At 36.5% G+C, this 26,388-nt stretch overlaps 1 protein-coding gene across 16 annotated transcripts in view; it reads right to left on the bottom strand.

Annotated features, from left to right (window-relative positions):
- The window catches only part of DMD (dystrophin), a 1,198,278-nt gene that overhangs the window by 835,661 nt on the left and 336,229 nt on the right, over positions 1-26,388 (bottom strand). For 14 of the 16 annotated variants that reach the window (XM_030020819.2, XM_030020811.2, XM_030020812.2 and 11 more), the window contains 2 exons: positions 5,778-5,959; positions 4,664-4,786 (listed from right to left, as the gene is read on the bottom strand). In XM_030020819.2, coding sequence (XP_029876679.1) covers positions 4,664-4,786; positions 5,778-5,959 — 305 coding nt within the window. The remainder of the gene's footprint in view (positions 1-4,663; positions 4,787-5,777; positions 5,960-26,388) is intronic. The other 2 variants (XM_030020815.2, XM_030020817.2) reach the window with 1 other exon arrangement.

Genomic DNA, 26,388 nt, shown 5'->3' with positions numbered 1-26,388 from the left:
TTTCATATAACATAATGTAGAACGAAGAAAACATAACTCCTGTCAAAGAACAAAAATCTACAATTATATCGATACAATGGGCTTGATTTTGCATAACAGATAATTTAAGGCAGTCAGACTCACATTTGGCCTTTTAGACAGGCTTGCCAAAAGCTTATTTACAAAAATACCAGTCTAAAAACATACATAGATTTAGTTGATCCCAATTTTTTAAATGCTTTCAACTTTCAGCACTGTTTTTCCAATATGGGATCAAGCACACCTTCAGTAGGGGATTGAGTGCACCCCCAGTAAGTTTGCAGGTGACACCAGATTGGGAGGGAGGGTCGATCTGCTCGAGGGTCGGAAGGCTCTACAGAGGGATCTGGACAGGCTGGATCGATGGGCCGAGGCCAATCGGATGAGGTTCAACAAGGCCAAGTGCCAGGTCCTGCACTTGGGTCACAACAACCCCATGCAGCGCTACGGGCTTGGGGAAGAGCGGCTGGAAAGCTGCCTGGCAGAAAAGGACCTGGGGATGTTGGTCAACAGCCGGCTGAATACGAGCCAGCAGTGTGCCCAGGTGGCCAAGAAGGCCAACGGCATCCTGGCCTCTATCAGAACTAGTGTGGCCAGCAGGAGCAGGGAAGTGACCATCCCCCTGTACTCGGCACTGGTGAGGCCGCACCTCGAGTGCTGTGTTCAGTTTTGGGCCCCTCACTACAAGACAGACATTGAGAGGATTAGTCCAAAGAAGGGCAACGAAGCTGGTGAAGGGCCTAGAGCCCAAGACTTATGAGGAGCAGCTGAGGGAACTGGGGTTGTTTAGTCTGGAGAAAAGGAGGCTGAGAGGAGACCTTATCGCTCTCTACAACTGCCTGAAAGGAGCTTGTAGAGAGGTGGGGGTCGGTCTCTTTTCCCAGGTAATAAGTGATAGGATGAGAGGAAATGGTCTCAAGTTGCACCAGGGGAGGTTTAGATTGGATATTAGGAAGAAAGAGTTGTCAAGCATTGGAACAGGCTGCCCAGGGAAGTGGTGGAGTCACCATCCCTGGAGGTATTTAAAAGATGTATAGATGTGCTGCTTAGGGACATAGTTTAGTGGTGGACTTGGCAGTGTTAGGTTTGCAGTTGGACTTGATGACCTTAATGGTCTCTTCCAACCTAAATGATTCTATGATTCCATGATTCTATATTATAAAAAGTTTCTTTTCCAGGTACTTCAGTGGTTTACGATTTTTTTTTTTCTTTTCCTTGAACCTATTTAAGACAGTATATTCTATGTCCTGTGGAGTTCTGGCAGTAGGTAACAAGTAAAAATGAAGGCAGTGAGATAGGAGTTTTGCCTGGGATCAATATTAGAAACTGCTCTGATAAAATACTTTTAGAAAAAAATATAAAGTAAACCTAACATTCTTCTTGGTCAGGTATTCAATGAGATGAAGCAATATAACAAACCCCAAGGCTTTTATAAATATAAAACAGAAAGGGTAATTTTAAATGGGGATTTCGAAATGTCTCAGAAAATTAACTTGAGGATCCCTTTTTTCTAAGTGAAGCTAGACAGACTGTCTCATTATAGAGACTGCATACAAGAGAAAATACAGAGCTGCAAAGTCAGGCAAGCCTTCTGTAATTGCTGAGCAGTAACTGCCATCTGAAACTTGTCAACATAAATATTTTCTCTTGGGCCTTTTTTAATGTGAATACAGGGAATTCAAGGATTCAGGTTTGAGAAGTGGATTCCTATCTTAACATCTGCATGAGTTTATGAACACTTTCTAAGTAAACAAGGTAAGGGAGGAAAACTTTTCCTGAGCATTAGCAGAACAACTGCTATTCATGTTAGCAATAGCATTTAATAAGGCTTCAACTGCTTCAACCAGAAGTGGTCAAGCACAGACCAAACAACAAGAAAGCACTGAGGGAACAGTCTGGCAGAACAATGATTTTCTTTGAATCTGAGATGTGTCACAGTTAAGAAAAGCAAAACTTGTCTGGCCAAAGTTTGTCCAACTAAAAGTACTCTGTCTTGCAAGTATAATTCTGAGTGACAAACAGAATAAGAATTCCGAAAGGAAGGGTGAATTTAAAGACACATAGGTTGTGAAGGTATTAGAAAGTGTAAAGATGAGGAAAGTGAAGTGAAATGTGACATAAAAGAATAGACAGGATAGAAGATAGAAGGAAAGGACTTTGACAGATGATGGTGTAAGAGGAAACGTTATTACTTCTTGCCAATACGGAGCTCAGAGAATCATAGCTCATTTCATTTTTACGATTTCCGACAACTGACATATGCAGTAAATGTATGGCATATATGGTCAAACTTGCAGGATAAATTAAAGATATTTGGAAAGACGTCTTGTTTAATTTATTTTTCTTCTGAGTTCCAATCGGCTCGTGCTTGGACTACAAAATCTACTGGACCATTCTTCCAAATGCAGAACTTTAAAAATATCACCAGATTAAACACTATGACATTTAAGATCAATCTTAACAGCTAGAACTTCTAGAGAGAAGCAGGTAAAAGACTTTTTGTTGATAGTTGCTACGTATCTTCTTTGATTATCTTGGGGAAATAGTAATATTCAAGTCCTGTAAGATGAAAGTTTGCAGAGATGTGAAAAGAAAAAATGGCTCATACATTTCAGCAAAGACCAACATACTTAGTGAAAATCTTGCTTCTCAATGACAGCACCTAAGATAACATTGAAACTAGCAGAGTGCAGTAAACTAAATCTACTGAAATTTTTCTTTGATAACTGCATGGAAATGAGAGACAGTTTCCTAAATTTTACAAAATCCAAGAAAAAAATGTTGACTTCATCTTGATGTCTTTAATGCAGTCCCCTAGAGAAGCAGATTTAACTGAAAATCCTACAGGCAGTTGCAATACCAGTAATGGTATCCAAAAGTCATAATATAGCTGGCAGAAAATTGGAAGGTTACTAAAAATTGAGAAGGAAATAATATTTATTTGATTTAATTAAAATAGATAGGATATCAGCTTCAGATATCTAGAAAAAAAATTATCAACCACTATTTTACCAGGATTATAGATTTATTTTAATAGTTAGATGATGGCTGTTCTTCAAGAAATACATGGCCAGAGGCAAAAAAATCATTATCGCTGATTAAGAATTGCATATTTTGAATTGGCATATTAATTGGTACTAATCGCAATTCAAGTTCATCTTGATTATAATGAGACTGTGTCTGGTGATTTTCACTTAGGATTTTTAAGGGAATGCTTTTCATTTGTTAGTATTTGTTGTGGCTCTAGTACAATAGGGCCCAATTCTGGTTAGGTCTTCAGGTTCTGCCAAATTGGCACAATTATAATATTATAGTAGTAGTTATTCCATAGGTGTAATAGACAAAGCTTCCGAATTCAGGAAGAGTTCAAATTCAGAATTCTGAAAATTGGAATGCAAGATGAGGACTGAATAATAGAATGATATTTTCTTAGTACATTTTAATAACTACATTTTGTAGAAATGACTTCAGTTATATCAGCTTGTACATTACACTTGATGGTGGGGGTGTTGACAAAGCCCACAATCAATCACAATAAAAGTAGGTCAAGAAAAGAAAGCTATATCATGACTCTTCATTATTCTCAATTATCCGTACAGTATCTAAGTAGAACAAATCAATTTTACCAGTTTTAAACACCTTGTATTAATCATCACTGCAATACATTTGATGTTAGTATAACGTAGCAGAGCTCATGCTTATGTGCGCAGGATTTCTTTACTGGAGTATTTAAAAGAAGTTATTATTCAGTAGAATACCTGTCACTTGACGAGTAGATTCGGAAACACAGTGTTGAATTGAAGTGTAATTTTACAATAACTTTTTAGAGGTTAGACAGAATTAAGTCTCCACAAGCGAACTCATACTGTAGTGCCAGATACATGCAAGATCTCTTTTCCCCAAAAGGAAAGCACATTGCATTACACAATATGACCTTTGGTTCTCACACTTGTCTGAAGTTATAAAAATCCAACTACTGAAATGCTCATTATAAGAATTGCTTGAAACAAGTTTTATTAAACTGCCACAGCTATTTAAAAGTAAAAAAAAAAAAAACCAAACACAAAACCTTAACCTGAACGTTGGCATGGTGCCATTTGTGATAAAATGACCAGCAGTTGTAATCTAATAATCCAGGTCATATAAAGAATATTAAATTTAATGTTTCCTTTCTCTTCTTTCCAACTACAGTAACCTTCTGAGAAATGTCATCACTTACTGTTTTCTTTAATAGATATGAGGGTTAGGAAAAGCAAGAGAAAACCAATGGTCCTTGGTTTTCTATAATAAAACCTGAGACAGAAATATAGTAATTAGATGCCAAGTACAGCTTATGTTTGGTTTGTTCTTCTAATACTCTTTTAAGGCAATATATGTACTATTTTTAAAAATTACTTAACAAAGGAAGCCGTTCATAACTCTAAACCAGCAGTGTTTGAATGCTGTTCATCCCTAACAATCAGCATAACACCTAATGCCAGCCATGCTCAAATACACAGTAAAAAGTAACCACTCAACAGATGCTAAAAAAAACCTGGAAAAAGTAGGTCATCAAGATCAGGTATAAGCAAAATGCACAAACTCCTTCACTCCAAGCACAAGCTTAATAAAACAGTTTTTAAAACAAACGACAATATTGACAGACCTGTGGAGGAACCTGCCTCCTTTTTTGGTCAGGGGATGTGACATACACAGCTTGTGTATATGCGTAACTTTTGAACCGTGGCTTAGGAGAAGGTGAAGGTCCCTGGGGTACACTGACTGTGATCTACAAAGAAGAAATTAGAGGTGGAAAGAACAGATATATGGATAGGAGCATAGATTATAGAAGTAAAGTAATGATTTTTAAGAGTAAGTGAAGAAAACGAAGTAGGAAGGTCATCAGCAGTTATATTTTTCAATGAGCGTTGGTATTCAACAGTCAAAATTGGGATGGGATTAAGGAAAGCTCTCATTTAATGTGACATCCTTTCCAAAAGCAACAAACTGTCAGGATTCAATACCTGCAGAATACTAATGGAAATTGAAGGTTCTTTATAATTTACAAGCAAAGGCTCAAAAACCAAGTGATCTTGTAGTACATCCTGAACCAACAGAGCCAATACTCATCTGCTCAGTACTCTAAAAGAGACTGAGCATCCCAAAAGCAAGATACAGATCAAATTCAGAAAAGTACAATAGGACTAAAACCTACTAAATACTTCAGCAGAGACTGCCTGACGATTTCAGTCAAAAACATAACTGACAGAGCAAACAAATTCATTCCAAGTATTACATGAGCTTTTTGAGAGGCCAACCGTGAGCTGAAAACAGATGATTTTAAAATACAAGTCAGTACAAATAAAAAGCTAAAAAATTAAAAATGTATCATGAATATGGAGAAATGTCAACTGCTATTCTCTAAAAAAGGTAAAAAAGTTTCTACATGTCTGTGTTTAAATGTAAACCCTCCCTCAGTTTGTGTTCTTCCTTGTGGTGCCCTTCCACAATCAAAATACCCAGTGCTGTAAAAGAGAAGTGCAAAGCACTTACTTGCCAAATAGTTACTTTTAAAATGGCCCAGTGCAAGATGAAAAGCAGTACAAAAGTACAGTTTATGCAGACAAGTACATTTGACTTGCCTGCAGTGAAGAGACTTTGTCCATTATGCCCAGTTTTTTGGCCTTCTATTGGCCGTCTAACATCAAACTTATGGGGTAGGTAAGGGAAACAGCCACTTTAGAGCAGCAAAATGAAAGCAGAAAAGTGAAACGACTCACTTCTTGTGAAAAACGCTCTTGATGATGCACTTGTATGCGCTCTTCTCTAGTGACCCTTGAGTGTCGTGGCAACATCTCCACCTCCCTGATGGCTTCCATGGAGACTTGTTGGGGCAGAACTTGGAAGAGAGAAGTCACGTACATCAAGATGGACTTCTTATCTGGACAGGCAGTTGCAACGTCTGGAAGGCAAATTAACATGCATCATTTCCGTTTCCACATTAGACATGAGAAATAGCCAATCAACTTCATGGAAAGTTGATAGACTAATGAGCAAGCTATTGTCCATGTGAGTTCTCTAGAGACTAATTAGAACCTTACAATCAGTTCCAAAATTACAGACTAAACCTGCATACCAATGAGGATCCAAAGTTTACAAAGGTAACTTATCTCATTCAACATGAACTTTATGTCTATATTTCTTTAGTCAAAATGCACATAGTATAGTTTGACACTGCAATCCTCATTAAGCAAGACTAGACATAGGAAAAGGTGTATTCTCCTGTGCTGTATAAGTACTGCAGTTAAAAAAAATAAGGACAAGCTCATTTTCAAAGTCATGCCTTGTACATTCTCTTCACATCATTTAATCATTGGAAGCGACAATGGTGCAGGAAAAAAAAAAAGATTTACAAGTTTTTCTAGCGAATGGGTTCATACAAAACAACTACTTCTAATATAGCTACATAGCTTTTATATTCTACTTAGTCTTATATTCTTCATGAAGTCTGTGGAACATCTAAGGAACATGGTATTCACAGACATTGAAATACATACTAGAACAACTCTTAAAAAAGCCCTGTAAAATCTCTGTGGACTTCAGCAATAAGTACAAGAAACTTTGCATGAACACAAAGACGATTTCAGTTTTTGCACGTAACCATGATATACATCAGCACAAAAAGCGGTTTATCTGACTCAACATTTCAAGTCAATAACAATTTGTAAAAATGTAAGGCATGTGGCAGCTCTTTGAAGTAGTTACTTTGTTATTTGCCATTGACATTTACTTCCTACACTCAGTCTAGAGAATCAAGATGTAAAAAGACTGCTGTACAAGAAATTTATCATTAATTCCGTAAGTGTTTTAACATGACCGCTGGCAGAAAGCCAAGAGCTATGAGTTTTTACTGTCCTAGATCAATCCTGCCTTAGCTAAGATATCAGTATTTCAGATTAAAAAAAAAAAAAAAAAAAAAAGAAAAAGAAAAAGGAAAAAGAAAATCAATTAATATATTCTGGCAGACTCAATAATGCTACAGGGTGACATCTCATTCTCTCTTCCTACAATGCAGAATCCATGAGAGAAGGCACCTTATGTTAAAAACTTCACATATATTTGGAAATTAAGAAAAGATGTGCTATCAATATTTTTGGTTTGGCTTTCTGACCTATCTCCATACCTTTACTTGATACATTATGAAAGAGAGCTAAAGGTTTGGTTCTACTTAGAACTGGCTGGAAAAATGGCACATTCCCTCCAACATCCCCAACCCCATAAGATTTATTGTCTCTGTGGCCACAGTATGCAGGATATGCTCATTTAAAAAAAAAAAAAAAAAAAAAAAAAATCAAAACAACAAACAAACGTGACTTTTCCAAATCAAGTCACACTACAGCCCTTGGTCTCCACAGGCTTCACTTCTGTGATAGAATTCAGTCCAGGAAGTATTTTGCTACCACCATCTTCTTGTTTTCTTGTTAATATTTTAACACCATTTTGTTATACTCAGTGTCCACTAGTAATTGATGTTTACAAGAATATCCATGCCTTTATACAAGCAAGAATACACACTGAAAGAGCAGACATTAGTGCCAGCTGTGATTTTTCCATTTCTTGTTCATTATTTTCCTTTTCAAAATGTTCTGGTAATCAAATAGGCAAATACCTTATCATTTATCTACACAAAAATCTCACACAATAAATAAAAGCAAGTACCTTGCAAACAATATACATGCCAAAAATTGTTTACCCATTCTATCTGACAAATGACAAGTACATATGCAGCTGTCAGAATCCACCGGCAAATAGGAAAAGATTTAATTATATAATCACAACAAATAGCTAAACAACCATTGTTGCAAAGCCTGGAATATCAATCTGTCTCTCAAAATTCTTTTTTGCAGGCTCTTGAATTATCAGAGCAGGAATGACTTCTGCTATCCTGTCCTACGCCTTTGCCTTCATATTTTTTCTTTTTGAAACCTAGTCTAATATATTGTCTTTACCACCTGTTAAGACTGATGGATATTTCAAGTCCTAGTAGTTAGGCAGTGAATAAATTTAAACCTAAGCACTTGCTTGCAGGGAAGTTCACTAATTCCTTGGAAATATGTCTGCTTTCATTTCTGCGGGCAAAATATCTGTCAGGCCAACCTACACCTTCTAAAAACTAATCTCCAACTCTTGGAAAACACAGAAGATGTTTAAGAAAATTAAATCAACATATGTAGACTATGCCATTTTTCAGATAGTGGGTTTGAGAGAATAAATAAAAACAAAGCAAGGAATTATCCAGGAATTTTTTTCAAAAACAAGGTATCTTCTCCAAATTCAGCTCAGAAGCAATGCTTTCTGAATATTTTCATCCATTTTCTTGACAATGACCATCCAGGATAGGATTGGAAAGAATAAATAAGAATAAAACCAAATTAGACTACAAGTCAAAAGAGAGTTTAAAATGGGAAGCTTTATATGATTAGCACAAGTTATATTATCAACATGTTCATCAATCAAGAATCTGAAAGACTTTGGAGAGCTCTGAAAGCCATTCCAGCTCTTGAACAAGATCCAGTTATACAAAAGTATCAGAAAAGTTTCCAGCATGAATTTTCCAGCTATTGAGAGGAATCTTCCACTGTAGAAAACTTTATGCTGGCAGATTAATGTTTTTCAAAAGAAAACAGTGACTTTCTTGTACTCAAACTGAAATATGTCACATGAAGCGTATCGTTCACAGAACTAGTTTTTGATACATCTTGTGATCCGTGGGCTTACTTATTAAGACATGTGGTTTCTTTAAGCATCTTCTATAGTGGAAGAAACAAAACTCCTTTGTAGGATACAGAACAAGGCCCTGACTTTACATGCTCCCCCTGAAAAAATATTCACACACTCTGACCATTTAGAGAGATTAGCCTCTCCAGGGGAGGTCTCCAGTCAAATTGAGAAATAGAAATAAAACAAAACACTTTTTCTAATACACAGGCTGAAAAAAACCTGTCTGATACTAAGCAGGCACCATAAGAGCTAGAATTCGACCATGAATTTGAATGTACCATAACATCCTTTTCATCTAGAGACACAGGTACTTGGTAACAAGTCCCCAAAGAGCAGCAAGAATCTGGTTTCACCACAGAACATTAAAACCATGAAATAAACACCATCCACCCCTGTTTAAGTGCTACTGCCTTTAAATGGTTATTACAGGTTTAATTCAGGAAGCAATTTGCCTGATAAAAAGTACAGTACAACTTGATTTTTATTACCAAATATTCTTCATTTTCTGACGAACATAACTACAAGTTTGTTGAGGATGGGTGACTACAAAAACCTGAAATGTTCTGAAACGAACTCTTTTGTGTAGGATGCAGTGCCAAAAGAGTAAATAATAATAATAATAATAATAAAAAGTCAAACTCTTCAAAAAGTGATCCCACAGCCAATTTTTATACGCTTTGCAGTTCACGAGTGGTTTGTTCTTGCATCCATATGTTCTGTCAACGAGCAATTCCCTGCTAACATTCCCAGTTCTGGTGGAAAGAAGCATTTTTAAGAGATGAGTGAAAGTGAGGATGATATAAAACACCCAAATAAGCTCCATATTAAAAAGTACTGTACAGGTCTACCACCAAGAACAAAATCTAGCATTTTGTTACAGAGTGTTACATTATGTATATACAGCCACACGCAGAGTGCAAATTACAAGCATTCACGCAAATGCTGCTTCCAATTTTCAAATACATGTCTACTTATAGTATAGCCATTCCAATTTATTAACATTTTGTTTTCTCAAAGCTTTGACCAAATAACAGTTCTGACACTATTTGTGCTGATTCCACTCACTCTTTATATCAAACTAGTAGCAAAGTAACTTTGAAAGAAGAAAGCTTAAATGCCTGCCGCATTGCCAGAAAGATTATATTACTGGACATGAATTGCTGATATGGTTTCTTTACATTGAGAGACAAATTCTGAAACATACTTTTTTCCCTATACAGTGCTGAGAAGCAAGATAAGACTTGAGCCCTAAAAATACAAGAAATCCTTTCTTCTCAGAAGGAGGAGGTAGGATTTTCAGATAATCACGAAGTAGAAAACACAGAAAACGGTAACTTTTAAATCCTATACATCACCTAGTACTGTTGGCTTCCATGACGACAGTAATAATAAAAAATCCCAATATTTTAATATTAGTCACTGCTGTCCCACATGAGATTTTAAAAACTGTATTAAAAAAAACATTGCCTTCCCTTCCATAACACTGAAGGAGATTCTCAAATTTGATTTGAGCTTTCAGAGATTACCCAGCTTTTTCCCCCCCAGTAAATGGAGGCTGTTGTTTTTTCTTCTATCAAAGATATTTCTCACTTTAAGGGTTATTAATGACACTAACACAACATTAACATTTATTAGAATTTATAAAAACAGTCCTACTGCTATCTCCAAATGCATTGGTTGAGAAAGGACTTAAAAGATGCACGGCAGATAAGCTAACTGCAGAAGCTCTCAGACTGAGGTAAGACAGAATTTAACTGATACATAAAAGATTAGTTTCTACAATGTAAACTCATTACAGGAGGGATTTCAATGTTTGTACGGCAACTCCCACTGTGGCACCAACCTCAACTGCAGTATCCAAGATGAGGGCAAAGCAGAAGTATTTAAACATGTACAAAGACAACTTGCACGTTATTTTTATTTATTTTACCTTTTAGCCTCAAGAACAAGGGTGAACTTTTCAAAACACATTCAAATGCCTGTGATGATCCATCCGACAAGGAACACCAACACTTTGAATGAGCTTCCATAAAACCTAAGTCATGTATTTTGATCACGTTTTGATTTGGATGAACCTAAAACTGCAATTGAAACTGTATGAAAGTGTGTAAGACTGTACTAGTAAAAATGTAACTGCTTGATCTCAAATAGCATGAAAAACAAGGAAGATTTCATTCCTAGATGGATGCCTTAGAGTTGGCCCAGCATGGGTAAAGAGATCTTCAAAACGTTACCACCAAAACTAAGGAAAAAAAAAAAAAAAAGAAAAGGGGGGGGAAAATTGGAAACTTCGTAATTTGTACTCCAAATGCATATTTTTGGTCACTTACTAACACATCTATTTGCAGACATTAAGCTACGACAGAACCATGAGGCCTATCTTAGATTTGCTGTCACTGGTAACTTCATAATTTCCTGATTGTGAAAGCATGAGACTAAATATAGTTTGTTCTTATTTGAACACCAAGAAACAAGTAAGATTATCAGGCAAAGAATATAAGCTGTTTTTCTTTAATGTATAAAAAACTTCTCCCTCAGCTACCACTTGGTCCCAAAACAATATTGTTCAGCAATCCATGTTTAGATTCACACTATACTGATGGTAATGGTAATAGCAGGAACAAACAGTGGTAATGGTTTACTCAACTGACACTCACTGCTGCCACCAAGACCTCAAAGCAATAAAAACTGTGCAGTCTCTCAAAGGCCAGCCAGTAGCTGCAGTGTCTGCTCTGCAATTATTGACTTTTTTTTTTTTTGCTTGGTTTTTAAACTTGTAATTATTTTCTACCCTGTTTTTGTACTCCATTAGTAGATTGCATGTTAAATTCAAAATGAGAGAAATCTTTATGAGTAATCTTAAGGAATAGTGGTGGACTTGCAGACAGACAAAAATAGATTAATTTATGAAATACTGTATAACTGTAAATATTGAAATGTGGAAATTTAAACTGACAATTCTTTAACAAAATTAAAGAGCAGACAACTGCTGTCCTTTTCCTGAAATGAATTCCTTAGGGCACTTGCAAGCTGAGGGGAAGATATTTAATTAAACAGAAATCTATGGGTCTGTAGTCTCTTGGGGAGAAGACAGTCAAAATCAAAATAGAAAGGCTGTATTGTGGAATTCAGCATGTTCCATTCCCTGCTGGTACTAAGGGTGAATTAAAGTCCTCTTAGTAGAGAGGTAAATAACTCATTTAGCCTACAATCTTACACAATGGGGTTTTTTGTTTGTTTGTTTGCTTTTTAAAAGGAAACGGAATGGCTCCACTTCTTGCCAGTGATATAGACAAGCAATCAAAGTATTATTTGGAGTAGGACTGAGCAAAAGTCAAAATTCTTGGAAGGCTGTTCAGTGGCCTACACGAATAAGCATGGTGATCACAGTCTATTGTTTTGCAGAATAAAATTCACATTTTACAAAATGAACTGTTAGCAGAAGGCACAAAATACATACAGAAAATTGAAGTGAGAGTGGAAACCTGAAGGACAGCCCAGTGGTGACCTACGCACAGATCTTTTTCTTCTTTTCTGTAGATATGAATACCCACTCACCTAAAACTAGTATGAAACTCCCAGAAAAAAATGCCATTAATTTTTCAATAGACTTTTCCTTAAGAAAGTAAGTGTTTTAAACCTTATGGTTGAGGCCTACAGAATACCTTCAAAATGCTGACCACAGCCATCCTTTGCAGGCTGTATTGAATGAGGTCACCACAGCAGCGTGAAGAAAATCTCTTCAGGAGATTAACACATTTCTGTTTGCCTTTCAGAATTACGAAGACAGGTCAGGATTTGTGGGATTAAAGTGCTATGGGATTCAAGTGTACCTGGTATTCAAAAATTCAGTGGCAAAGAATACCTTTAATCTGTCTGAATGTCTGTTCTGATTTGCCGCATGAGTGTGAAGGAGTCTTGGACTAATATGCAAGCACTGTCCTAGTTGAGTGAACTTGACACTATCTCTGGTTTTGAAATCTGCAAAAATCAGATTTAACACCTATGCTGAACAGTAAAGGTGATCCTTATTTTTCTTCAGTTTCCTTACAGTGTTAAACATTTATTCAATAACACCACAACCTTTGCACCCTAAGCTATATCTAGCATAAGCATGTTCTTAGCAGCAAGGATAGAGATAGAAAGAAATTAAGTCAAAATGGCAATGGAATAAAACACTGGTTTAAAAATGTGGGGGTGCATATGTTAACATTTTTATCATGTGTTGTATATTACTACTTTGTCAATGAGCAGGAGAGAGCATGGTTCATCAATTTGCTGAAATAACAAATAAAAGGCAGCATTTACTTTTCTCACAATGCTGATATACATTGCTGAAAGCTGCAGTTCAGTTATTCAAAGCCCTCAAATGCAAATTCAGGGGGGAGGAAGGGTGAAAAGAAAACTAAAATACACCCTACCACCTAGGTCCTACTGAAGAGTCCTGAAAATACAGAAAGATGAGAGTTATGCTGGCTGGTATCTAGAGTCAGGAATAGTGTACCAAAATGGTAACATTAGCAGGCACCCAAACAGTAATTTTGCTAAAAATATTTGAGATATCAGCAAAAGGGCCAATGTTTCAAAATATTGTACATTTTCTATTTTACTTTTATAAGTATTCAGCCTAGAAAAGTTTTTGCTCATACATTTCTCTCCTATCGATCCCTGTAAAGGTATATTTCATTCAGCATGGAAACTATGGCAATGATATTCAGACTGAAAAAGTATTTCTATTGTAAAGTTTCATAAGCCACTCTGTAGGTATTCTCCAAAAGCTAGATGGTATTGATTCCAGCTGAGTCCATATTATCAGTTACTGCAGTATCATGAAGATTTTGCATACTGGGACTAGCTGTACACACTCAAAAAGTAAAAAATTGTCTTAACAAGTTTAGCTCCAACCATGACTTATTTACCTGCTGCACAATATATGCTTTGCTGATTCTGTGGTTGCAAGTATTGTGAAATATAATGGAAGAACTTGAAGAGTTAAGTCAGTATTAGCCAGTTCCAAAAGCCAGCATAACCAGTGAGCAAAAACACATCAGTGCCAATTAATTAAAATAAATTGGACAACTCAAATGTATGAATTAATATTCAGCTTTGATAATTACATATATTATAAATTTTGATCAGACTAATTAAGAGAAGTTATTTAGTATGTAAGATGTTTTATAGCCAATAATTCTGAAAGATAGCTTGAAAAAAAAAGAGAGACAACTACAGTAACTAAAGATTTTATAATTTCTTATGGAAATAAATTCATTAATTTTATCTCATTGTAAAATCTATCATAAAATTAATATGATATAAGGTAAATGGAAAAGGGCAATAGAAATCTAAACAGACAACTCTGAATAACAATAGAGAGAGCATTATGCACACTGGATGGGTGATACCATACTTAATAAGAGAAGATAATTGTTCTTCAAGTGCAGTCAAAAGCCACTGGAAACATAGTATTCTTCTGAGATATTAGGTGTAAGATGAAACAGAATTAGAATCATTTCATCTTTTACTAGTAAATTTTCCCAAAATGAAACAATACATTACAGTTGGGATTAAATTATGAAATTGAGATCAGAGTCTCGAAGTTAAAAAGGCATTCAGAGTCTGTACTCAGTTTCAACCTATTTTTGTAAAGTATTTTGCAATGGCATATACTACCTTCCTTGCTTTATTAGCATATCAATATGTAATGGCATATATTACATTCCTTGCTTTATTAGCATATGAATAAAATAAAGAAGGTTTTGCTACTTCTGTCTGAGATCTGAGGAGCAGATTGTTTTCCAGCTCTGATGTATTTATTTAGTAAAAGACAGGATTTCATTCTATAAGCCCTATATTGCCCATACAGAAACAAAGACCAGCGGATGCAAAGGGAAATAGGAATGCTGTCAGGACAGAAAAACACTCTACTGTATCTAACAAAGAGAAGCACCTCAGAACCTTCACTGGTATCTGCAGAAGTACAGGGATTCTGCTTCTGTGGTATATACCTTCCTTTCATTCCCATCTGAAATGGGATATTTCTGACATGAGGGCAAGCTAATAATCAGCTGAGGTTAATCTCTTCCAAACCCGACACAACAAAATGGTGCATGTTACTGCACATAGCTTGTACGCTTCTCCTCTAGAACCTCATGGACAACTGGTTTTCTATGGCATCTAGGAAAAGCAAAATGGAAAAAAAAAAAAAACCCCAAACCCAATAAAATGCCAAAGATAGACTTATTTGGATGTAAATCAAAACTAAGCTGTTCTCGGCTTTGTTTTGATTTATGAAAAAAAGTAGCAGAAAGTTTAAGGAATGTAGCTTTACTTCTATGCAGAAAAAATCCTAACTTTAGGTGAACTTCAGATGTAAAATTACTTATAGATATCTTAAAAAAAAATACAAAACTTATTATGTACAATAGTGCCTTCAATGAAAATTCCTGTTTTTTCACTAATTTAGGCCAGAGTATTGTTTACAGATACAATGCCTACTTTTTATATTTAATAGACCATACTTTCAACAGGGTATGCAAGTTTGAGTAATTAAAACTGAAAAAACTTCAGAGAATCTTTCAGTATCATTACAAGAGACTAGGGAACTTTGTTAACTATTGAGGTTTGGTTACATATGGAATACGTAACGTGAAAAAAGATTCACTGTCGGGATTTAACCTGTAAAAATTGATTTGATATGTCAGTTTTCCTCTGGCTATACATCTTGGATTTTCTCACTGCGTGTGTTGTTCCTACATCTAAATGAAGACCAGTTACCTAGTTTGGCTTCTATATGCTTGACAAACAAACTGTATCAAAATGACAAATGCCGTCTTTAAAAAAGTTAACTGTAGCAGATGCAAAAAGGCTACCTCCACTTTAAAAGTATATCTTTTAAAAATATAAATACATCTTGAAAGCGTTGAAACCCAAGTGATAAGATTTTGCATATAACCATAATTATTCCTACTTTAAAATGCTAAAAGAAAAGGTTAGAAGAATTTCTTGTACATGGAGTAGGGGAAGGATTTCTAACTTTTGAGCGATTGTTTCGCTAAAAATGTAGCAAATAGATTAATTTGCTGATCTTTTTCTTTAGGCCGACCATGAGGACAACCTAGTCTAAAATATATTATGCCAACAGTTTTTAAAAATGCATGTTTTGATCAAATGGTTATTCATTGTATGCATTCCATCCTCCAGCAAGTTATTTAAACACAACTGATTTGTAATTTAAGAAGAAAAACCTTAAATGTAATTATCTGAGGGAAAAGAACTGTTCACACTGGACAGTCAGAACATCTAAAGCCCATACTCAAAGGCATTTAATACTTTTTCAGCTGCAAACATCTGCTCACGTTTTGTGTGAAAACAAGTTTCTATTTGCATTTCTGGTGTGCTGTCATCAAGACAGTCTGGAAAAAATTATTTTGCAAATGTAAATTTTATCACCAGCAGATCCTGAATTAGGGCCATGCTGAGTTTATTAGACCACATGCTGGGATGCTGTTCTGCTTGGGGCATAGTAAGCTCTACTGTCCTACCCTCCCTTCACTTCATGATCAAGTTGTTAAATACATTCAGGGGAGATACTAGTGAATATAACTCCTAGCAACAGCTTCTGTGACACGGTAATCTGTTCTGAGGTGAACTATTACACATTTTATTCTAATCTCTCCTCTTGCTGTCCACTTGATAATTTTCTTAGTGAAAAGCTGTAATTAGTATAGTTCTACCTTTGTGTTCTGTACATTTTCTGTTTGTTATCTTACCATGTGCTTTCTGTCTTTAAGGTATTAAAAGAAAAAAGGAGAAAAAAAAAATTGTTTCAGTCTCCTGCAAACTAGTTAGCAAACAGAACACCTGTCCTCTGGAGAAGAAGGTGTAGGAAGGAGAAAATAGGGATATAATTGCTTCAACAGAATCTGTAAAGGTTTAGAATGGAGAGTTCTCCTTGACTGTATGCCAATGAACCATATGTGAAGTGTCAAGAGCATTTCAGGATGTGAATGAATACTGGAGTGACAATACAAATAAATATGAGAACTTGTTTTGAGAAACCCCAAATAAATGCAATTTTATCTGTGGCTAGCGTAGGCAAAGTACTGAAATAAATCAAGGGCAAAGCAAGATACCTTGTAAGCACTACATACTTTAAAGACCAAGAAATCAACATTTTAGTGGCCCCTATTTAAACAAGCAACAGACACAAGCCTCAGCCTAGTCGATTAAACATAAGCTTACATGACACTGACAAGCGTGGGGCAGCACGTGAGACCCTAAAGAGAAGTGAAAATCCTACAGCTCAGTGGAGTCAAGCTGGGTTTGAGTATCTACAACACCTACTTCAAAAGTTCCCTGAGAGCTGGAATAGTTGTAAACATGCAACAACAGCAGCCAGATGTGCCTGGGATGCCAACTGGTATATTATGTGTGTGTCAAATAAACATTAAAATATATATAGCAAATTTCAAATGCGCAATGCAATAAATTAAATTTATTTCATATATGAAAAGAAAACCATAGCTATTAAAACATTAAGACAATTAGGGTCTAGTTGCTCTTATGCAGTCAGCAGAATAGCAGCATTGCAATGCTTTACTGTGTGCCTGGATAAAGGAAATCCTACAATACTTAGTATTGTATCAGTTTCTTGACTGGAGAGTTCAAGTGTCCCTGGATGATGGGATTCTAAAGGAAGGGCCTACATGAGATTCCTGAAATCAGTTCTGCAGTACTGACTTGTTTATTAAACCTGTTTCTGCCTTCACTGTTAAAAGGTGTTCTCACATTTTTCTCAAATCAGAAGTATTAATTTTCTCCATGGTCTTCTCTCCCAGAAACAAACAGATAACATGATTTCAGTATTCAGACAGCTAATTCTGGGAATGATTTATTACAACAGCAGTGTAGGAGCAAGTGAGAAAGAATCGCAACATTGTCATGGATGGCTTTATTAAATAACACTAATGGATTACCTACAGATGCTGCAGAAAACATGAGACACACCATCTGGACAGCCTTGTTGTGCTAGCCTTCAGCTCTTTCCATCCTTAAGCTGAAGAGACATGAATATAGACTAAAAGAAGCTCCCTGAAAGTTCTGGTTCCTCCTCCCTTCTCCAATTAAAAACAAAACAAAAACAAAAAACCAAAAACCATAACAAAACTAAACTAAGCAGTCATAATAATTTCAAGGAATAATAGAAGTACACAAATAAGTGGGGGAAAATGATAAATGACCGCTCATGACTGATTAATAGCACTCAAGAGGTACACAGTTCTTGTTTCCCTACTTGTGTCCCCATTCCACAATGATTTAATCACGCTTTTTTTGAAGCTCTGGCTGTTCATACTACTGGAAAAAAGTGGATTTTGAGAGGCAAAGGCACATATTCTGTGGGATAAGATGGGAAGAAGAAATATACTTTGACCCCAATAGTACAGTTAACATCAATGTAAATAAAGCCAATACTTCTGTCATAATTTATTCATTCTTTAACAGTGAAATCTCCATTTACCCTTGCTTCCCCTAAAAGACCACCAAATGTTTTTAATGCTTTAAATACATCATCGTCTACTCTGCCACAATACACTTTGGAGCTAAATAAGCATTGTAGTACTTTGTGAACACAATGAGCGGCTGCGTGGCAGACTTTGAAGGCAGGTTAAGTCTGTCTGGACTCAACAACGAGAGGCTAAGAAATGGTAATTTACTCTTTTCAAGAGTAAATTTAGAGACTTTGAAGACCAAAGCTGATAAAACCAGTCCATAGGATACTTTACCTAAGGAATGGAGAAGAAAGCTGTATTATTTGATTGGACAATGACTTCAAGTCACAAAGGTGGTATAGTCATGGAGGAATGCAAATTTTGATCCAAAGAGTTATCATTTCTAGAACTGATACAAATTTTGGGATACACTGAATGTAACCACTTTTCAGATTACAGGGAAATGCCAGTCTAAATAAAGCACAGCTTCTTTTAAGGCCCAAGTGGTGCGTGTCCAGCTATGTCCAGCAAATGCAGTCATAGCACATGAGATCAGATGTAGTCAGAACCAAAGCCTGTATCTCATGCATGTCGTGATACTCACAAAATTACACTTGTTAAACTTTGTAGAATAGCTGCAACTACAGCAAATATATAAGGTATTCTGAACAACAGCACAACAGCATCTCCTGAAAATCTCTCATACTTCTGAGTACGTACTTCCAAATGGCAATTTCAAAAGATAAACCAGATTCATCTTCAAGAAACACAATATTGATTTTATTGCACAAACCATTAAGAAGATGTGATCTGGAATTCTATGTTCTTATTAGACATGCTCAAGAACGATAAACCAGAAGTGGAACAGAAAAGAGTTGTTAGCATCAAGTAGGAGACAATGTACAGAAGAATGAAAAGCTACTGAGAGTCTAGTCAAAGACTGAGAGCAGGTCTGAGCATTCTTTATAAATATACCATGGGGTAAAAACAATCAGAGCAAAAAGCATCAAGCTCAAGGACAACGGTAGCACAAGAACAAAACAGAACAAAATAAACCTGAAGAAATATAGTCTAAAAATGTAGAAGAGTTTGTCACCTTCAGAAAGTGAAGTTCTGAGAGGCAAAGGGATAGAAGCAAAGTATGCAACTGACTGTGACAGAACTTGAGCAATTTAGTAAAAGCATTATAATGAGACGTTTACTTGAAATCGCAGGTAACAGGACTCAATGCATCATCAGGTCCCTCAGGTTCTGTTCCTCCCCCTCCTTTTACATTATAGTAAAATGCTAATTATTTTTCAGCTATACATTTTTAATACAAGTTACTGCTATAGTTTCTTAGTTTTCTTCCTATGAACTCTACTCCCTTCATGTTTTTTTTTAATTATTCAATTATGGGGAAGTATGTGCATGCAATAATACAGCAAAAATAACAATAAAAATAATGTGTCATGTCTGAGTATTAGAAACTGACAAAGCATGACACTAAAGAGGTGACAGGGCTTTTGCATATATAGCATACATATACATATTTACCAACTAATAGTACATCAACAGAGCATGTGAAACAAAGCTGGAGATTAATTAGTGCAGTCAATATAATGTAAATGGGAGTTAGGAACGCATTACAACAAAAAAATTTATTACATATTTGTCATGTATTATGTTAATGAAGAAAATGCAAGCAACCCTAAAAAAGGGGTTAGACAGGACTATGAAGCAACACAGCAAAAGTTATCCAGGTTAAATCTAAACATTAGTTGGTGCATATTTTAACAGGCAGAAGAATTTGGAAGTAAGGAATAAGGGCTAAGAATAACAAAAATAGAACACTTAAAGGTTTAAGAAAATACATACTCCTGGAAAGAGATGGTAGAACTGGTAGTTCCACAATTAGTATATTATCCCTTGCTTTAACTTACCAGTATTAATTATCATTTCTTGAACCACCTCTTTTTAAAATGGATAAAATTACATAAATTTTGGATTTACCAACTGGACAAATATACAGTTGTTCAATTTTCACCTAAATGTCTACTTAACTCACTTCTCTTTCTCATAGACAACTGTATAACTTCCCACTATTTTTTTTTTTTTTTTTTTTTACTAGGACCTTGCAACTCACTAATAGAAATCTATTGGAGCACAGTGATATTCCTCCTTTCTCCTGCCTCCTTCCCACCCACCCCAAAAATTGACTTCTCTAGGCTGAACAACTAAACAGACAAGCAATGCTACAGGTACAGGGCTCAAACAGAGCCATGATGAGAATAACAACATTCACGATTACAGTAAACTGGGACAGAATCTGGGATTATAAACAGGAGCAGTGCAGGCCAACACTTGATTTTTTTAAAGTCTGTCTTTACTTACCCAGCACTAGTGAGACTTATCTTAGTCCAAACAAAATGACAGGATTTAATGGTTATTAACTAAGAAAACATACATCATCTAAAAATTATGCAGAAGAGGTGGCCTTGGCAAAGAACTATGACTGCTCTGAAGACCTGAGATTAGGCTTTAAAACAGGGCCTACAACATCTAATAAATACCTAAATACATGAAATACATGTCCAATCCTACTGAGAGATTTTCTTTCTTTAAGCAGAGTACTATCTTGCAGTAAATTACAAACAGATTGTATAACAAAGGTTACTCGTGTCTTCTCTCACTGACTTGTTTCTATTCATTAAAAAAAAAAAACAAACAAAAATCCCCCAAAACCCCACAACTGAAAACCCCTCCAAAACTAAAAGAAAAACCAAGCAGCTCTCCAAACTGTAAACAATATGCAATGCTTTCTTCTTTACAAATAATCTAGTAAACATCCCAAAATAAATATAAAATGGCCCTAATTCTTCTTAGGTCATATTTATTTTAGGTCCTTCTTTAACAGTGTAATTCCTGAAAAATCTTTGTGCCTGGTTGTGCAACTATATTCCCCTAAGCAGATGGGCAAGCTGGCCCAGCACTCTAAGAATTTAGCCCATCTCCAGAAAAAGGCAGTAATTACATTAAAAACGAGCCTGCAGGATTCAGACAGGAGAAGCATATGACACCAGTCACAGACGTAACATGTTTCATTAACTTGCAACATTAATAGTTCAGTAATACATATTTTGGGCCCTCAAGAAACATGTTTCATGAAACAGGAAAGGTTCTAATGGCTTAGAAACCACAGATTTCCAAGTCCAGAGCAACAGACTTGTTGGAGACTGAAGTGTTCAGTTTGTTTAAAGGATGGACACAGTAGCAACAGGGACCAAGTGCCTTCCCCACACTATTCCTTCCATTGAGCTCAAACTGGCCAGAGACCCCAGCGTCGGAGTAGAAGGCATACTAAGATCTTGTCAAATCTTGGGGCACACAGACAAGGAGTGAACTATATTTTAAACCTTTGAATAATTACCTGAAAACATGAAAACTTTATGCCACCTAATCAACAAAGCTATTCAGCAGATGTAGTTACAACAGCAAAAACACATTCTTCTGCAAATCTGAGTCAAGGCGTACCAGCAGACAAACATGATCGCTACACCTTCCAAAACTTTCTAGTATACCTAGACCCTTCCTTCCACTCAGACTGCTCAGGTAAGTGAAATTAAGAACTGTAGCAGCAGCATTGCAAAAAATATGTAGTGAGCAAGTTCCAAGTCTCTAGAACGTAACTGTATTTCTGAAAGCCCAGATGACCGTGAATATTACCCTGTTAATAAGGCACAATTAAGTCTCACCTACACTACAATTTTCAATTCAAAGGGCTGCAACTGTAGTATACATATGTCCTTACTCCCTATGTAAATTGTTACAACTTCCACTGAAACTTCAGTGCTAACAAGGATATCATTTAACAAAGCAACTTGTAAAAAAGGTATAAATATACAACACAAACATGAAATACCCTACACCAGGATAAACAGAGGAAGATAAAGCAAGCAGAAGCAAAGAAAAATACTTACAAAAACATAGTGTCTGTGTGCTCCTAGCAAATAATGAATAGCGACAACTGATAGTGCATCATTACTGAAGCATGTTCAAAGATCTCACAGGTCAGGCTCTTTTTGTCATGTTTGTGTTCTATCATTAAATCTTAAAGTCTACCCAAATGTTACAGCTTTCTGAAGATACTGCTAGAGAAAGGATGAGGCAGATCAGTATCTCTGGGTAGTCTTTTAAAACAAATTGGTTTTATAAATGTATTTTTATTGCCTTTCTTTTATAAAATGTTAATATGACACAGACAGTGATATTTTCTCATAAAAAGGTCCCAGCCTTAGCAAGTTACCCAACAGAGAGTTATTGATTCAAGACAGAGTTTGATTTTCTGAAGTATTAATTGTTTCTTTTTTTAGTGCTGCACTGGGCATTGCACCAGGTATTATTCAGGAGAATGTCTGGAGTAGAAAATTATAAAGAAATTAGTTTAATGAGAATTAGAAATCCATAACAGACTTGTGAATTTTCTGTTTCTCTCTTGTATGTGACCAGAGTAGTCAAATAATAAGGTAGTTGTAGTGGAGACCTTAAAACTTTCAGAAAACATCAAATAACTCAGGGATATACAATAAGGTGTCTAACCTCTAGGTCACTTCTTTGAATAAAACCCACGCAGTTACGAATGGACAATCACTACCGCCCGAACATCTCATTACTGTTTGGTAGCCAATATGCAATAAGTCAATAGTGTCAGTGGAGTACATAAAAAAAGAAGGTTCTAATCCATCACACTTAAAGGGAATCTCAGCAGAGAGGAACACGGATATAAAGAAATGGTGATTCACACCAGCTTTAAAACCTCCCCAGGTTATGTAATATGGAAGTTACGTTGTATATACAATCCAAAGATGAACTGGCAGTCTTGGTCACCATAACAGTTCACAAAGTTAATTTATTAACAAGCCCAGTGATAATGTTCTATTTCAGTTGTTGAAAATACAGTGCTGCTACATCGGCCGGTCTTCCCCTTCCCTTCCCAGAGTTTTGTCCAGCCCCTATTTTGCATGGAACATGACCTCTCTTCCCCACCTTCTTTCCTGAAAGTCTATATCCGTCTACTGTGGCACTCCAGTCACGCGAGCAATCCCATCATGACTCTGGAATCCCAGTGAGGTCACAGCTCTGCAACTGGGCATAGACTTCCAAGTCCCCATTTCCCATGGCATGTGCATTTGTGTACCGGTTTTAACGCAGGGAGAGTGAGAGCCGCCTCATCATGCTATCTCCCAAACACTTCTTCACTGTCCCATGTGCCTTCCCTTCTCTTCAGATTATTGCAACACCTCCCTGACATAATTAAGTTAAAGCCCTTGTCACAAGGTTAGGAGCTTGTTCTCAAAGACACTCTTGTTCCACTTTGTCAGACAATCCTGTTCCTGTTCAGCAGGCCTTGTTCCTCAAAGAGATCCCCACAGTGAAAGAAGCCAAAAGCCCTGCCTGTGACACCAGCTCTGCGGCCAAGTGGCGATCTGAAAATTTGTCTAGTCCTCCTTGAGCCTTTCCTCTTTACCAGCAGGACAGAGGAGAACACCACCTGGGCCCCATGCCCTTCCTCCTCACCAGAGCTCTGTAGTCACTCTTTATACCCTCTAGGTCACACTGGCAGTACCATTGATGCCCAAATGAATGAGCAACAAGGGTAGTAGCCTGAGGGTCAGACACATTTTGGGGGTCTCTCTGCAGCCTCCTGGATCCAAGTGCCTGGCAAGCAGCAAGCCTCCCAAGACATCAAGTCAGGTTGGCAGAGGAATGCCTCCATCTCCTGCAGGAGATACTCTCCAGTACCTATCACCCTTCCTTTCTTCTTCACCTTGACTGAGGTGCAGCAGCCTCTGATGCCTCCTGTGACAAGAAGTCATCTTCCTCACCCGTTTCATGGGCTCTTCTTCAGGGGATAACTTTTTCAGGGATCATCTGGGAACTGGTGTGGGTTAGCTTGTGCAGTCTACTGCAGGGTTTTGCTTCTGTCAGTTCTAACAATCAGCCTCTGGCTGCTCTTTTATCAGCTAGCATCTAAATATCTTATCTACAACTGCTGATCAGGGAGCACCAAGCCTCTAGTCAACTGCTTAGGAAGGATCGATATAACCTGTGGGCAAGAGCACAATAAACAAAGGCAGCCAAAAGAGTCACCGCAGTTTCCAGACTTCTTCCGAAGAACTTAAGAGTAATAAAAAAAAATAATTAGGGAATGGTAAATTCCCTCTTACATGAATAATCAGAATGTATATTCATGAACACTATTAAACATTTCCTGAATAGATAATGCATACCCTAGAGTTCTAGAAGAAATGGATAACGATCCTTACAAACATTAAAATTCATTCATAACTTGGATGGCATCTGATTTAATCCTGAATAACATTTTGACAAAATGAAGCATTACATAAAAACACAGTAGCCTCCACGAAACAGATTAATCCATAACTATTTAACAGAGCAAGTTCACCATCCAGAAAAGCTTTCTAGTAAGGTTCCAGAGGAACCTATACCTAGGCAGGTGACAGGCATATATCTCCTAAAACCCAAGCCATAGCTCCAGTCAAAGGTAGGCTTAACAGAGTAAATTGCTAGATAAAATTCTTTTATCTGTAGCATGCATGAGGTCAGACCATGTGAACATAATATTTCAGTTTGGCCACACAATCTGTAAATCTACAAAAGAACTGCAGTGATATAAAATGCCAAAAATTCAGCATATTGCCAACACACATAAAGGATTAAAACCAATGAAAATACCAAAGCTTTTCTATTATTATTCTGTGCATTATATATTGATATAGGGGTCAATAACACTGATTATATTCTAACATGTTTCTGATATAGTATATTTAAGAGGGAAAATAAAAAGTGATAAAGCACTCTGCTTTGATGTGGACAGTTTGTCCCTATGATCCAAGGAATTAATAGGAAACAAATCATGCATTGACTTCAAAGTGGATATTAGTAAGCACCTCCTGCAACAGGAAAGCTAGTCAAGGAAAGATTTTGCTCTTAATCTACAACTGTAGTTCTGGATAAGAAACCTTATATACATTTCTTCCTGGGAAGTAATCTAACAGGCTGATAATTTTTAAACTCGACATGCAGTTTCACAACAGTTTTAGCCTTAAACCTTCACTTAGGGAATGAAGCCAGGACAGTTTTCGTAATTCCTACCTTTTAAATGTTGCACTATCCTTACTCTTCTTTGAGAAGGCACTGGCATTTACCTTGGCTCATAAAGAGCAGATTCAGAAAATAAACCATAATAAAATAAAATGCAAACAAACAAAAAATGCAAAGCCAAACCTAAAATAAATATTTATCAACCAGTTTAGCGCTCTGAACCATTTCACCGTGCAATAATAGGGAGGAACAGTGCGGAAGGAAGGAAAGAGATCATTACAGAGCTGACTGGCTTAAATGATGTGAAACCTTCCCTATGGTTGCACTACCACTTCCCAGTTTCTGACTGAAATAAGGCTAGTGGGATTAAAACCATAAAGTTATAATTGTGATTCCACTTCTGTAATACCAAATTACAAGAAATGCAGTTATTAAAACCACTTATCATTAAGTTACTTATCAAATGAAACAGAAATTAAAACCCATAGATTTTCTCCAAAATAAGCATTTCATAAAAGTTACTGAAATTCAGTTAAGGTTTTCGTAGCTCATCTTGTCCTCCAACACACCACAGAAGTGCCGTAACAGGCTGAAGTTACCAGATATGAGCATACTCTCATTTTTTAGATATCAGACAAAGATTTTATTCCTTCTTTCAGCTCTTCACTTTTTTTTCCCCCAATTTCATTGTGCGCTACTTCTGTTGCAATTTTGTGTGAATGACTGTGAATGTAATTCTTCGTGTTCCACATTAAACTATTTAAACACAGTAAAGTGTTAAAATTACTGTAAACACTTGTGGTGGCAGATGCTGACATTTTAAAATGGCACCTGGTGGACCAATTTCATAATTATTCATAATGAGCAAGAATGTGGCAGAACTGTTCTGAAGAGACTTCAGCACCACAATTTTCCTATGCTCTATGAAAAGTGGTTGCATTCAAATTGCCATACTAAGTTCTTGTTTCTTCCACCCCTGGCTTGTGATAAGGGGTGTACACACCCTGAGGATTTATGC

Source organism: Aquila chrysaetos, chromosome 7 (genome assembly GCF_900496995.4).
Source record: "Aquila chrysaetos chrysaetos chromosome 7, bAquChr1.4, whole genome shotgun sequence".
NCBI classification, from domain to species: Eukaryota; Metazoa; Chordata; class Aves; order Accipitriformes; family Accipitridae; genus Aquila; species Aquila chrysaetos.
This window is presented reverse-complemented; position numbering and strand designations above follow the sequence as displayed.